Source organism: Scardinius erythrophthalmus (genome assembly GCF_964197995.2).
Source record: "Scardinius erythrophthalmus genome assembly, chromosome: 10".
NCBI classification, from domain to species: domain Eukaryota; kingdom Metazoa; phylum Chordata; class Actinopteri; order Cypriniformes; family Leuciscidae; genus Scardinius; species Scardinius erythrophthalmus.
In genome coordinates this window covers 7673528-7689507 of record NC_138230.1, presented here as the reverse complement: position 1 = coordinate 7689507, position 15980 = coordinate 7673528, and the positions used below count along the sequence as shown (strand labels likewise).

Genomic DNA, 15980 nt, shown 5'->3' with positions numbered 1-15980 from the left:
AACATAATAAACGTGTTTTAGCTATAGAAAGTACATTATTAAAAATCCCTTGTATTATGATTTCCCATGACCAGCATACTCAGGATACGTGATGGTGAACAGAGAGGTTTTCAGAAGCAACTTCTACAAATACACTGAATAAAGTGAACAGAAATTTAATTTCTGTAATGTTTAAGCTCACTTTTTGACAAAAATATTATCAGACCCCAACACTGGCCATTATATTTTAATGAAAAATTAACATTCTTCAGTACACAACAAAACAAGTTATATCAAGCAGTTTATTACAAATGTAGAAAAATAACCAGAATCATCACTGCCTTATATTAGCATAAACAGCTCAGCACTTAAACAAAAGACTCAAAAACAGCTTTCAAAAGAAATGAATTTAATGTACAAAATGCAGACAAGTCAGAATCAAAATATTCTCCAAATAAAGAACAAAAAAATGCTGTACAAAGCGCACTAATGTACAGTGGCTTGAGATGTTCATCTCCTCGGCCCGCCGCGGCCACGTCCTCTTCCTCGGCCACGACCCCGTCCTCTTCCTCGACCCCGGCCAGCAACTGCAGGAACGGGAAGGAAAACAATTATATATTTTCATAGACAATCAATCAATAAATAAATCAATGCCTGAGTATCAAAGTCAAGTCAGTTTAGATGATATTTCCGTAGCTCACCAGCCTCTCTCTTCTTTGACTTGACTTTCGGCTCGATGTCGACCAGCAGCGTGTCCAGAGGAAGACTGTCGGGAAGGATGAAGTAGCGGATGTTGTTGCCACGGATACTGAGGGACTCCAGCTGAGTGGGCTCTCTGTTTTTCAGGGTCATCTTCACAGCTTTGAGGTGAGTGTTCATACTGACATCCACACCTGTTCAGAGGATTCAAAGAGAAAGTGTAAAGCCATCGTTCAACTTAAAGGAATAGTTCACTCAAAAATCTCCCATAATTTACCCTCACGCCATCCTAGGAGTATATGACTTCTTTCAGCCGAACACAATCGAAGTTATATGAAATAATATCCCGGCTCTTCCCAGCTTTATAATGGCATTGAATACTCAATTTTATAATTTCAATAATTTTCAATCAAAAAAAGCGCATCCATCCATCAAAGTAATCCGTACGACTCCAGTGGGTTAATAAAGGCCTTTTGAAGCGAAGCGATGCGTTTTGTGAGAAAAATATCCATATTTAAAACTTTATAAGCTATAATCACTGGCTTACGTAATGGCTGTACACGCATTCAGAGTTTGAGAGTCGAGTCTCTGCAGAAGAGTGACCTTTGACCCGACGTATGACGTAGCTCCTCTTGTATCAAAATCCTTTGACATTTCTTTAATGCTTCTTGTTTTAGACTTAAGAATTTGTGACCGGTGTTTTGTCTTGCTCCATCCTCTGCGCTTCTGTGTGTCAATTCTCAACTGAGCTTACGCTACACCTACGTGGGGTCAGAGGTCACCCTTCCACCAGAACTTGACTCTAATGAACGTGTGTACAGATGTTGCATAAGCCAGTAATTATAAGCTTATAAAGTTTTAAATATGGATATTTGTCTTACAATTGCTTTGCTACAGAAGGCCTTTATTAAAGCAACACCAAAAAACGTTTCCTCTTCGGTCGCCCTACAGGTTGGAAGTGGAATTGTCCATCACCGCTGTTGTAAATAATTTAGCCTACCACCATACGCACACTCGCTGTTTATCCAGCACCGGCTTTGGAATGAACGATGAACAAGGTAGCGTATGTTGCATGATTTTATGAAATTATAATGTATTGCAACATCAGAAACAAAGAAAAACAAAATAATGACAATTGAAACGCTTGCTATAAAGCAAGTCAAATTTGTAGTTCATTATGTCTCATTCGAACTACAGAAACGATCTGGCAAACTTGCATAGTGCGGTTATAGCAGATAGAGGGCCGCAAAGTGAATGCAGGACTGTCTTTCACCCCGTTACGACTTGATGAACCACTGAAACGATTTTGGAAACATTATGCAAAGGTAAAAAATAATCTTTAGTGTTGCTTTAACCCACTGGAGTCATATGGATTAGTTTTATGATGGATGGATGTGCTTTTTGGAGATTCAAAAACTCAGGCTCTATTCACTCCCATTACAAAGCTGGGAAGAGCCAGGATACTATTTAATATAACTCTGATTGTGTTCGGCTAAAAGAAGAAAGTCATAATACACCTAGGATGACTTGATGATGAGTAAATTAAGGGATGATTTTTATTTTTGAGTGAACTATTCCTTTGAGAGTTATTCTTAAACACAAAATTGAAGCAGATACCTTGAGACCAGTGTAAAAAAAAAAAAAGATATTTTGTCCCACTTAGTATTATTTTGAATCATAATTACCTGTAATGGTGCCATGGACCTGTGTGCCATTCTTCAGCTCGATGGTGACTGTTTCATGGCTCAGTTTCATCAAAAACCTGCGGGATTACAATCAAAAACAAAGACTGAAGCACATATTCATCACAACAAACAGATCTTACTAGCCTAGAAACTAGACGCACCCTAGCGGCAGCAAAAATTATTTTGCAGCCAGGTAGGTCTAGACACTCTCAATAGACCTTCTAGCTGCAAAAACCCAAATTGGGTCAGGCCAATCACAACGCGTATAGAGTAGGCGGGGCGGGCTTAACATAATGACGACAGACAGAGATGTGACGTTCCCTGGCTTGAAAACAAAGAATGGCTGCTGGCGAACAGTCTTTCGAATCGGCTTTGGCCGCGACTCTGGAGGACTTGGAGTTAAGTTTTTTTCTTTAAGAAAAGAGCAAAGAACGACACTTAAGTCATTCTTTAAAGAGCAACTTGCAGGTAAAAAAAAAATCTAAATGAATATATAACCGTGTATGAAAATACCATATGAAAAGATAATGCAGGATTTAAAATGTTTTAAAACGACATAATGACACCAATTTAGTAGATAAAGTGAGCGTTTCTTTGACTGCTCGTACAAGCCGCTTTTTTTTCAACATCGCGTCATTTTACGTCACACGAGGGAGACGTGTGCTGTGCTCTGCCGCAGCTCAGTGCAGAGTGGGTTGGTATTCAGTAAGAGCGGTCGTGAGACAGTGTGTTTTCAGTAGTTTTTGTATTTCAATTTATCATCGTCATGGTAAATGTATGTGTTTGTGGAGCTTGCAAAAACTCCAGCCTGTCAGGACATCGAGTCCACCGGTTTCCTAACAGGAAAAAGGACGGTGCTATCTTTCGTGCCTGGGTGCGGGTTGTGCAGGTGAAGAGACGGGATTTCTCTTCCGCGTCGGCTTCGGAAAACGCGGTCGTGTGTAGCGTTCACTTCAGATCGGATGATTATCGTCCCGGCGATATGAAGGAGTTCAACATGGGATACCGAAGTAAGAACCGGGTGAGACTCAGAGCTGGTGCGGTTCCTTCAGTGTACGCATCTTCGGGTTCTCCCGCTGGATGTAGGCGCGAGCACAACATCAACTGGCAAACGCAATGTAAGCGGAACGAAACTGAGCTAACAGTTACTCGTTATTGTGTTTGTGTGGACCGTTTATCAGTTTGGACCAGTGCAGCGCGAGCCTGATCAAGCAACACTGTAGCCTAACTGCGAGGTAAATAAAGAGTTCGCCACTGAAGTAATAACATCGCTGCGAGATCTAGTGAGAAATATTCACATTTCTCCGTTATTAACGAATCAAACAGCGCTGACGTGAAAACCAGGAATAAACATTGTGCAATGAATGAACGAACTATCCAGTGTCCACAGATCAGCAACATTCACCATGGCTTTACTGTAGTAACACTAACTGCAACCATGGAAGTTTGGCATTTTCCACTAAGGCCCAGTATGCATCCACCTCCCTGTAACACTGACTTTCCTCAGCTGTAAACATTGCCTCGCATTTCCCACACAAGCACCTATGGAACAAAAAATGTATCATGAATAAATATCTCTCTGTCTCTCCATGAGAAACTGCTAAGTTATATCACGTAACGTTAGTCTGGGCGGATATTAATGAGCATGACAAACGCCTGATCAAAGCTTAGTTTCTGTTATTGTAAGTTCCAATATGTTCTGTCTAACATTAATCCTGGCCTGTCCCTGCTCTCTTGGCAGCCTAGCAGGCTCATAATTGTATGGCTGTGGTCCGTAAACAATTTCCTCAGCGTCCGAAATGTCATTGCAATCCATTTTTCTCTGTTGTTTGAATCGACCGCTCTCCCTCGTGCTACATCACGACTCTCGCCCGTCACGCCCATTTTCAGATGCGGAAGTAAAATTTTCTCACAAAAACGACTCCAGAAGCCACTGTAGCATATTTATAATTTTTTTTTAAAGAAAATCTAGTTCCTACATTATTTTTCTATTCATTGACTTGTTGGGTATTCTAACCTGCAAGTTGCTCTTTAAAAAGGAAGATGTGTTCGTAGTTTTGCCGGTGTTACACCAGATTCTGTGACCGTCATAATATGTGACCGTAGTGGGCGCGGTTGTCACTGCGTGCTCCGTGATCTAAGCAAACAGCATAACTTCTGACTATAAGCCAAAGGTGAAGTAGGCCTATTTACGACACGTTTGTTTAGAAATGCTTTTTTTTGCCTGTCAGATATGGCAAAAGTTGAATCTATCATCTAACGTTAGCTCAGCTGTTGGGAAAACGCTCTGGTTGGTTGTAGCGCTATCCTATTGCGTGCAGAGGGAATTTGAAAGACAGCCGTTTATCCCGCCCCTCGAATTGAGCGTGTCTATGGTGAGTTGCCAGACTAAACATCTTGATGTAGTCTGGCTTGCCAGGCTAAGATCTTACAGCATTAAACATCACATTTGAGACATTTCGTCTAATCCACTAACGTTACATACAAAGAGTCTTCGTTTTTTAATGATATTTTTGTAGAAAATTTGATTGCGAAATTGTACTTAGTTTAGACATATACACAATACTATTTGTCTAATAGAAAAATTTATGTATTTTGCAGATTGCATCTATAGTAAGAAGTAACTGGCATTTAAAAGTGGTTGTTTTGTTGCTGCGTTTGTTAGGTTTAAGGCCCAATATCTACAAACTAATGTCCCAAATGCATCATTTCCTAAATCCAGGGATAAACCCACGACCTGTAAGTTAAACACAGAGCTGCGTTTAAAACACGGCAGTAATGAGACATTCAAACAAACACTTTCATTCATTCCCGCCTGTTGAAGCTAACGGCTAACCAGCAGCTACATCAAATCTGACGCCATCCATTAAACTATATTGCATGTCGCTGCAGATACTTTGTGCATATTGATTATATGGGACCTATAGAAGTTTATTACCTGACGAGTTTCATGCTGGCGGTGGACTTTGAGTGAAAATCCTCCACCGAAGTGAGAAAAAATTATAGCGCAAAACGACAGAAAAGCGTCGGACGCTACCAGAGCAATGAGAGGAATCACTTCCTGTGCGAAGCGGAAGCAGAATCCTCGACGCAAGTGTTGCCACTACACTCCCAAAATCATCACAACCTTTTCACATAATAGAAGACACGTATAAAAAAAATTATATGTAGCTTTAATTGTAAATAATATAGTATGTGTATAAAAATGAGGTTAAATATTATTTTATATTTACATTTGTTTTAATTTAAATTTGGTCTAAATTATGACAATACATTTAAAAGTCTCTATATCAGCGGCTGGATTATGGACCTCAGAAAAAAAGTGTCGTAATAAATAGTTTCGAAAGGTTTTAACGAACTTCCATTGTTTTTGTTTGATCAAAACAGCAAAATTATTTCCGATTTAAACAGTTGAGTTGGACGAATCTGGCAACCCGCAACAGGAAGTGAATCCCGGAAATGAGCGCTCATTGAAACATCACGTCAAAATTGAATCGAGGGATAAATTAAAGGAATTAAACGCGTGCGTTTCATCATGAGGAATCACCGATGACTTTACATGATATTTCTGAGGATGCTGGAGTGAAAACCGAATCAAACATCAGAATAACAGACTGCAGATGTTATAATGTGTGTGTTTAGAGTGACGTGTGTTAGTGGCAGTGCACCAGGGCTGATTGACAGCTGATCTAATCCTGTTCTTCATCATTATTTCCCGTCCAAACAGCATGTGGATCAGCAGCATCTGCTCAGGTCTGTCCACTGAAGCCGTGTGCTGTCATTGATGCACTGAAGATGTTTCCTAAAGCCTCGTTCACGAGCCTGATCGTGGGGGTGTTCCTCCTGTATGTTCTGCACACATGCTGGGTCATGTTTGGGATCGTTTACACGAAACCCTGCGAGAAACCCAAAGCGGACAACTGTATCTCCCCTTACCTGGCCGGCAAACCTCGACTGCAGGTGAGGCTCTCTGTGCTGCTGCTATATCAGCTTATCTTCTAAACTATTCATGTGAAACCAGGCCTATGCAGGTCTTTAGGGTGGACATATTTATATATCAATCGATGTGCACTGTTAATAAATATATAACATAAATAAAAAAAAAATAGTTTAAATAATATTAAATGTGAGAAAGGTGTTTTCAATCTTTTAGATGCCACAGACCCCCGGTCATCTTCATATGAGGGCCCCTATGCAACAATTTAATGTATATAGTTTCTTGTATAAAGACCCAGGTTATACTGTGATAAAATGTTATACTCTAAAATATTAATTGGGAAATATTTAGTTTCTATTAAGTTAATTCTAAAAAAATTCTACTCATTATAGCACTGTACTGTTCAATGTTTTATATAATTTTTCAATTTTAATTATCCATAATTTATTTATCTTTTTATTTGAATAGAAGTTATTTAAAATATTTAGGTATTTTAATATATTTTTTATTTTATTTTATTCCAATTTTTATTTTTATTTCTTTTTTAATCTAAATTGCATTTATTTATTTTATTAATTTAATATAGATTTTTCTGATTTATATTTTTTATTTTTTTATTTAAATATTTCAATATAATTTGTATTAATCTATTTAATTTTTAATTTATTTAAATATTTATGTATTTTATTCTAATTAAATTTCTATTTATTTATTTATTGTAATTTGATTTTATTTATTTATTTAATTTTAACCCTTTTTTTTTTTTTTTTAAATAATAATTTATTTTATTTGGTTTAAATTTTTTCCCCTGGACTCCAGTTTGAAAATTAGCAGACATATATAATCAACATTATACAGTACAAAATATATTTCAGTAAACAATATGAATAAATGCAATAAGAAGATCTGCAGTAACAGTGATGTATTGTATGTGTGTGTCATCAGCTCAGCGTCTACACTGCACTGAGACCGAATGCTGATGGAGGACACAGTCTGATCCACAGAGAGGAGGAGTTTGATGTGAACACCCCGTTTGAGAGGTACAGGAACTCATATCACTGTAACTCTGCTCTCCTGTCCTGAACGGCTTCATTCGTGTGCTTTCTAGAAAACTATTGCTGACCAGATGTGCTTTCTCACAGTTATACTTCTGTCTCTTTAAGGCTAGTTAACGTGTCTCTGCCGAAGAAGACGCGCAAGAACGGCACGCTGTACGCTATGGTGTTTGTGCACCAGGCCGGAGTCACGCCGTGGCAGGATCCGCATCAGGTTCATCTAGTCACGCAGCTGACCACATACATGATGCCGAAGCCTCCGGAGATCAGCCTGATCACGGGACAGGACGACCCGCAGGTGAGACGACACCCCAGCAAACATCCCAGCATGCGATTTATGTTTAAAAGACTTCTAATAGCCGTCCAAACACAGCCCAGACGTCTGATAAAGCAATAAGCCCCTCGAAGCCGTGATTTACAGTTAATATAGAACAGCTAAGGGGCGTTGTTAGCTACGACGGCTACAGCTATTTAGCTGTCCTAAATCCACTGTAAATCACGGCTTCGAGGGGCTTATTGCTTTTATAAAACAGTTACTCCATAAAAATAATAATTTTAATATTCATTTTATTCATAAAATAAACACCAGCAACAAAAAATATAACGTTATAACACATTATTCCTCCGCTAAGCAACACATGCAGCAACAAAGATTAATGGATTATCTAATATAGTTAATCTAATATAGTATCTTAGTAAATACTAATGTAATGCGGTCACAGGTGTGTGTTTGTTGAGTAATTTACAACGGCTCCGAACGCGGCTCAACCAATCAGAATCAAGGACAGGAACTATCCGTTTTATAAAACAAGGCAACATTTGGGCTGTCAGTGAAAGTTTAATAGACGTCTGAACCATAGCCCAAGAATAGACTAGTCGTTTCTCTTTATTTCTTTGTTATCTAGTTGATAACTAGTCTATTCGTGGGCTATGGTTCAGACGTCTATTAAACTCTTACTGACAGCCCAGATGTTGCCTTGCTGTAGACGTCTGGGCTGTGTTTGGAGGCTATTAGATGTCTTTTAAACACACAGTTGCTTGCTGGGCCACTTCCTGCTCCTGAATAAAGAGCTGTGTTTGCATTATATATCTAAATAAATCCGATTGTTATCCAGAAACCGGATCAGAATAAGCAGAGCGGCGACTCGGATCTGGACCGGCCCGTTTCTCACTGGCGTTCCCGTCTGACGCTGAACGTGGTGTCGGAAAACTTCCAGTTCGACCGAGAGGCTCTGCCTGGAGACGTGCACCGCTACATGAGAGTGTGAGTCTCTCCATATCACACACATCCAGACGCTCTTTCAGGATAAATAAGCAGCCGTGAGAGAGTCGCCATGCGTTACGCTGATTTTACCACAGCTAAAAAGCATATACATGATTATTGTCAAGTCAAGGCAGTTTCCCTTTTTGAAGCTCAGATTAAAACGAATCTGTTTAGATTAGCTTTAAGTGTTTTGATTGTTTGATTTGTTGATGTACTTTTATGTTGTACGGTGTCCTTGAGTGCCTTGAAAGGCGCCTATAAATAAAAGGTATTATTATAGAGCTTTTCACAAAACACGTAGTTCCAAAGCAGCTTTACAGAAAGTCATGATGTTAATGTTTATAATATGTGACCCTGGATCACGTCACCAGTCTCGAGTAGCACGGGTATATTTGTGGCAATAGCCAATAATACATTGTAAGGGTCAAAATTATCCATTTTTCTTCTATGCCAAAAATCATTAGGATATTAAGTAAAGATCATGTTCCATGAAGATATTTAGTAAATTTCCTACCGTAAATATATAAAACATGTATTTGTGTGAGTGAATGCAGCACAATCGCAAACATAAATGCACAACTTTAAAGGAGATTTTCTCAATGTTTTGATTTTTCTGCTCCCTCAGATTCCAGATTCTCAATAGTTGTATCTCGACCAAATATTGTCCTATCCAAACAAACCATACATCAATGGAAAGCTTATTTATTCAGCTTTCAGATTATGTATAAATCTCAATGTCAAAAAATTGACCCATATGACTAGTTTTGTGGTCCAGGGTCAAATATATTAATATCTTTATGCCTTGTATAGTCAAATTTAGCATATAAGAGCTGGATGATAATATAGTTAAATTTTGCGACGCGATACAATCAATCAAGCATTTGAGATTTGCTATATTGTATACATCACTCTATGCAAGTATATTGTATGTGTGTGGATAAACTTTGACATACTTATAGTATATCCAACTTTATATAAAGATCTGGACGATAATATATTTACATTTTGCAACGATATAAAAAAATCAGGGAACTTAAATGTGCTAAAGTATATATATCACTTTACATGAGTACTGTATGTATGTGGATAAAGCTGGTTATGATGTAACTTTATATATAGGGATGTGTGATGATCCAGTTTTTGTGCTGATATATCTTGTATCTCATCCTATCCTGTGATGTTGTGGAAGCTTGTGGTCCTGATTTTCATGTCTAACTCCTCAGGTATCAGAACGGGAAGAAGATGATCTACCTGCCGCTGCTGTTCGTGGACGAGCTCAGCAACAGAGTGAAGGATCTGATGGTACGGCTCCTTTAATTCTCTCCATCCCTGCTGTATTCTCTGAGCTCCTGTGGTGAACCTGTGTGTGTGTGTGTGTGTAATGCAGGAGATCAACAGCAGCTCCACTGAACTGCCTCTGACCATCTCGTACGACTCCATCGCTCTGGGGAAACTGCGCTTCTGGATACACATGCAGGACGCCGTCTATTCCCTGCAGCAGTTTGGTAAGAGTCTGCAGACTTATGGGTAATCAAAGCTATAAGCCACGCAAGGCGGTGTGCAAAAGTGTGTTTATCAAGGCTAAATGGTTTGATGTGAAATTAAGGGCCACAATGATTTTTTTTTTTTTTTTACCATTTTTAATAGGGTTGTTAAAATGCTTATATTTATATGTATATACACACATACTTATACATGCAAAAAAATAATAAAAATTAATAGGGTTGTTATTAAAATGCTTATATTTATATGTATATACACACATACTTATACATGCAAAAAAATAATAAAAATTAATAGGGTTGTTATTAAAATGCGTATATTTATATGTATATACACACATACTTATACATGCAAAAAAATAATAAAAATTAATAGGGTTGTTATTAAAATGCGTATATTTATATGTATATACACACATACTTATACATGCAAAAAAAATGTTTTTAATAGGGTTGTTATTAAAATGCTTATATATGTACTTAAATATGCATATAATTATTATTAAACAAGATGTACAGAAACTTGCTAAATTTCAGAGAACAATTATTTTATACTGTATTTATTCAAAAATGTAATATGCAAAAATTCAAACATAAAAAAACCCCTGATTAATTGCGTGCCCTTAAGTGGTTTATTACTTTATAAAAGATCTGAAACAGTAATATCAAATGTAATGAATCAAATGTATTAATAATAATATTATTAATTTAGATACATTATTTGTCCATCACGTCATATAATTTATTTATCTGACTGATAAACACTTTAATTATTTAAAATCACATTAATATTGAAAATAAAAGTCACAGGGATATTTTTGCTTTGTATTTTAGGCTTCACTGAAAAGGATGCGGATGAAATCAAGGGAATATTTGTGGACACAAACCTGTATTTCCTCGCCCTCACCTTCTTTGTGGCCGCTTTCCATGTAAGTTCATGTGTTTGGACTGAATCGGGTTCACACTGCTGAGTCTGAGCCGGGTTATGTTTCACCGCATTCAAACATTACTGTTTCTGTCCAGCTGTTGTTTGACTTCCTGGCGTTCAAAAATGACATCAGTTTCTGGAAGCACAAGAAGAGCATGGTGGGAATGTCGAGCAGAGCCGGTTTGTGAACAATAACCCTCCTTTCACACGAGTGCATGCAAAGCGTTGATGAGGAAGTGAACGGCTGTTTATTTTTCTGTTATCTTGTAACATTTACATTTAAGTGGTAAAATTTCCTGAAGTATGTATGTATATTATACATGATAACTATAAATAAATTGTATAAATTATTATATTTGTATATATTTATATATATATAATTTTAACAAAAATATATATATATTATACATATTATGTATATTTTTTATTAATATAATAATGTGTATCAGATTGCCCTCAAAGTATATACAGTTTTTAGAAATGGCTTTTAATTTTTTAATAATTTACATTTTTAAATATTTCTTTCTTTATTAAGTTTTTTTTATAATGTATTAATGTTTTATAGTTTTTTAAATAATTGTTACATTTTATTTTTACTCAAATGTCAAAAAAATCATATATATACAGTATAATGTAAAAAAAAAAAAAAAAAAAAAAAATATATATATATATATATAAAATAAAAAGAATACGTATTTAAAATATGAATAATAATATAATAATTAAGATAAATATAAATATTATATTAATATAAATCTATGTAATATTAATATTTATTAAATTATTTGTTTTTGATAACTGTTCCATTTTATAGTTATTCATAAATGTGTACAATAATCAGACATGCTTTACATCGGTTATCACAGCATGGCCGCGATCTCTCAGTGAATGTGTTTGCATGTATCAGAGACTGTTATATGTGTTTTAGTGTGCGTCTGTGCTGACGTGAGGTGTGTGTGTGTGTGTGTGTGTCAGTGCTGTGGAGGTGTTTCAGCACTATCGTGATCTTCCTGTATCTGCTGGATGAGCAGACGAGTCTCCTGGTCCTGATTCCCGCCGGGATCGGCTCTCTGATAGAGGTACAGTCACGTCTCACTCGTGTCTCTGTGCTTTCTGTCAACTGGACATAATGAAATTACGCCTACAGCTCTTGTGTTTGTATATGTATTTCAGATATGGAAAGTGAAAAAGGCGTTTAAAATCCACGTCATATGGAGGGGCTTGACTCCCACGTTCCTGGTAAACCTTTACTGTTTCTCTTCTTTACTGCTCTGAATCGTCTTGTCACTACACTGATGATTCTCTAACTGTGAACTGTTCCCGGTCTGTCCCTCAGTTCGGGAAACAGGACGAATCTGAGAGACGAACAGGGGAATATGACACACTGGTGAGCACAAGCTTCATCCAGAACAGTCTTATGATTATGTTTTGCTATATCTTAATATCGCACTTCTGAATATTGTGTGTGTGAGCAGGCGATGAAGTACCTGTCCTATCTGCTGTACCCTCTGTGCCTCGGCGGGGCGGGATACGCTCTCGTCTTCGTCAAGTACAAAAGGTGAAGGGTCACATTTGCTAAAACTTGTTGTGCTGTAAAAGTAATTTGAGGTGCACAAATGATTAATATGTGATGTGTTTGCGCAGCTGGTACTCCTGGATTATTAACAGTTTAGTGAACGGTAAGTGTGATTTTGCTGCTTTATCTGACTGAGTGAATGATTTAGAAACATTAAAGATGGAAATGTAATGTGTGTTGCTGTCGTTCAGGAGTGTACGCCTTCGGGTTCCTCTTCATGCTGCCTCAACTCTTCGTAAATTACAAGGTTTGTCGAGTCGAAATGACCTCCTCCATTCAGAGTCATGACATGATGTTTGGGTTTGTAATCAATGCGTTTGTTCTCACAGATGAAATCCGTCGCTCATCTGCCCTGGAAAGCCTTCATGTACAAGGTGAGAGACGATCGTTCACAGTGAAACTCTGGCATGCTGTTTGGATTAATAATGCATGATATATAAGAGACAATATATTTTTTTATCAAGGTTTTAAACCCCCAAAACTATATATATATATATATATATATATATATATATATATATATATTACTATATATACTATATATACTGCCAGTATGAAAACTAAATACCTGTTGTTTTCTATGTAACAATTTTCCATATTTTATATGATTTTACATTATAAAAAAAATGCATTACATTTTATTTATCATAATTTGTGAAAAAGCATGATACTGAGTACACATTACTTGCATTGTTTTTCTGTTATTTTGTGAAATTTTAATTTTAGTGTTTAAATCGTCCTCATTTTGTATATAATAATTATAAATAAATTGTATAAATCATTGTATATAAGTGAGATATACATATATACAGTACAGGCCAAAAGTTTGGACACATTACTATTTTTAATGTTTTTGAAAGAAGTCTCTTATGCTCATCAAGCCTGCATTTATTTGATCAAAAATACAGGGGGAAAAAAAGTAATATTGTGATATATTATTACAATTTAAAATAATTGGTTTTCAATTTATTATACTTTAAATTATCATTTATTTCTGTGATCAAAGCTGAATTTTCAGCATCATTACTCCAGTCTTCAGTGTCACATGTGACATCCAGTCAATCACATGATCCTTTAGAAATCATTCTAATATGATTCATTATCAAAGTTGGAAACAGTTCTGCTGCTTAATATTTTTCATAACCTGTGATACTTTTTTAGGATACTTTGATGACTAAAATGTAAAAAAAAAGAAGAAAAAAAAAAGCACATTTTCTAAAAATAGAAATCTTTTGTAACAACAATATACACTACTGGTCAGTAATTTTTTTTTCTTTCTTTTTTTGAAATAAATCAATACTTTTATTCAGCAAGGATGTGTTAAATTGATAAAAAGTGATAGTAAAGAAGATTTATATTATTAGAAAATATTTTTTTATTTTGAATAAATGCAGTTCTTTTTAACCTTTTATTCATCAAATATATTCGGCAGCAGAACTGTTTCCAACAATAAATCAGAACATTAGAATGATTTCTAAAGGATCACTGGATGTCACATGTGACACTGAAGACTGGAGTAATGATGCTGAAAATTCAGCTTTACATCACAGAAATAAATGATAATTTAAAGTATAATAAATTGAAAACCAATTATTTTAAATTGTAATAATATATCAAATTATTACATTTTTTTTCTGTATTTTTGATCAAATAAATGCAGGCTTTATGAGCAGAAGAAACTTCTTTCAAAAACATTAAAAATAGTAATGTGTCCAAACTTTTGACCTGTACTATGTGTGTATATATATATATATAAAAAATAGTGTCTCTTATATAAATAAATATAAATTATATAAATGTATTATGTAGTATTATTAATAATAATAATAATAATATATTAATTATATATTATAGTATATAAAATATGTATGTATGTATGTATGTATGTATGTATGTATGTATGTATGTATGTATGTATGTGTGTATATATATATATATATATATATATATATATATATATATATATATATATATATATATATATATATATATATATATATATATATATATATATATATATATATAATAACAAAATCTTAATATAATGTATTAAATTATCCTCAAATTATATACAGTTTAAGATAAAGTCTATCAATTTAATTAAAAAAATTATATTATATTATATTAGTTTTTAAGATTAATAAATTAATTATTGACTAAAAAGTAAAGATCATTGTCTGTCTGGAGGTTTGAGTCTGAGTTTTCTTCTAATCCGCCACTTGTGTTCCTCTCCAGGCTTTTAACACGTTCATCGATGACGTGTTTGCGTTCGTCATCACCATGCCCACGTCACACCGGCTGGCGTGTTTCAGAGATGACGTGGTGTTCCTGGTGTACCTGTACCAGAGATGGTGAGGCTCCTGCTAGTCTGACGCTGATGTTGAGCTGTGTGTCCTCTCGTACGGATGATGCAGGAGGTGTTGATGTTTTTCAGGCTCTATCCAGTGGACAAGACCAGAGTGAACGAGTACGGCGTGTCTTACGATGAAGAGCCCAAAGGAAAACCCCATAAAGACTGACATCGGCACACCAGGACAGCTCAGCGTTATCATGAGATCAGACGTCGGATTCAAGAACGAAGGACAACACTGCATTTGTCTATTCAAGCTCAGTTTTGCTCCAGTAAACAGAGGATTTTGAGCAGCTACTCTCTGTCGGAGCGTCTTTCACAGTTCAGACGGTTGCTATATATTGAGTTATAGGTTCAGAAGTAAAACTATGAAAAGCTTGGTGTAAATTTACAGAATGTATTTTGATGGGACCTTTAATTCAGTCTCAAAAAGTGTTTTGTAATTAAGACCATATCACAAGGGTGCCAAAAGACCAGAGTTTCAGATTAATTATCTGTTTTGTTTCCGAATATGAATTAATTTTAGTAACTTGACTGTTGTTTGCGTGTTGGGAGAGAATGATGTGTGTTTGTCTTTGCGTTCCATTCCAATAAAAGTGTTTCTGTGATTCAACTGCTTAATTACAGAGACTTTATTAAACACACCATGCCTTACACTGCCTTTATTCTTGCATGTAGTTTATGTTACAGCAGTAACTGACCTATTATTACCATTACTGAACCAACTGTGTGTTAATAAATATAAACAAATACATTAAAAAAATAGAACAAAAAAAGTACCATGGTATTACCATGTTTCTAGATGGTATACTTTGAAGTACAATGTAAATACCATGTACATTTTATTTACTATCTAAATAAATGGAAAAAAAAACTAACATTTTAATTTGATGTTTAACTTTTTATATTTTCCCAGTTATATCCAAATGTTATATTTAATAAATATAACGCTCTCATGACCACGCGGATGGAGAAGGATGTCAAAAATAACTGACAGAACAAACG

At 35.6% G+C, this 15980-nt stretch overlaps 2 protein-coding genes across 3 annotated transcripts; one reads left to right on the top strand and one right to left on the bottom strand.

Annotated features, from left to right (window-relative positions):
- Positions 1 to 371: 371 nt before the first annotated feature.
- snrpd1 (small nuclear ribonucleoprotein D1 polypeptide) lies at positions 372 to 5476 on the bottom strand. Its single transcript, XM_081376855.1, has 4 exons — positions 5302 to 5476; positions 2364 to 2440; positions 681 to 872; positions 372 to 566 (listed from the first exon to the last, which is right to left on the bottom strand). Exons 1-4 carry the CDS (start codon positions 5313 to 5315, stop codon positions 490 to 492), a joined length of 360 nt encoding a protein of 119 aa, XP_081232981.1. The 5' UTR covers positions 5316 to 5476; the 3' UTR covers positions 372 to 489.
- On the top strand, positions 4677 to 15841 carry clptm1l (CLPTM1 like). Of its 2 annotated transcripts, none has more exons than XM_081376817.1 (18): positions 4677 to 4738; positions 6091 to 6323; positions 7246 to 7340; positions 7464 to 7653; positions 8471 to 8619; positions 9843 to 9921; positions 10007 to 10124; positions 10956 to 11050; positions 11145 to 11229; positions 12025 to 12128; positions 12223 to 12288; positions 12386 to 12436; positions 12525 to 12607; positions 12694 to 12728; positions 12817 to 12872; positions 12955 to 12999; positions 14861 to 14976; positions 15060 to 15841. In XM_081376817.1, exons 2-18 carry the CDS (start codon positions 6159 to 6161, stop codon positions 15142 to 15144), a joined length of 1617 nt encoding a protein of 538 aa, XP_081232943.1. In that variant the 5' UTR covers positions 4677 to 4738; positions 6091 to 6158; the 3' UTR covers positions 15145 to 15841. The 2 variants fall into 2 exon arrangements, with proteins under 2 accessions (XP_081232943.1, XP_081232942.1); XM_081376816.1 differs by lacking the exon at positions 4677 to 4738 and adding an exon at positions 5795 to 5993.
- The last annotated feature ends 139 nt before the right edge of the window (positions 15842 to 15980 follow it).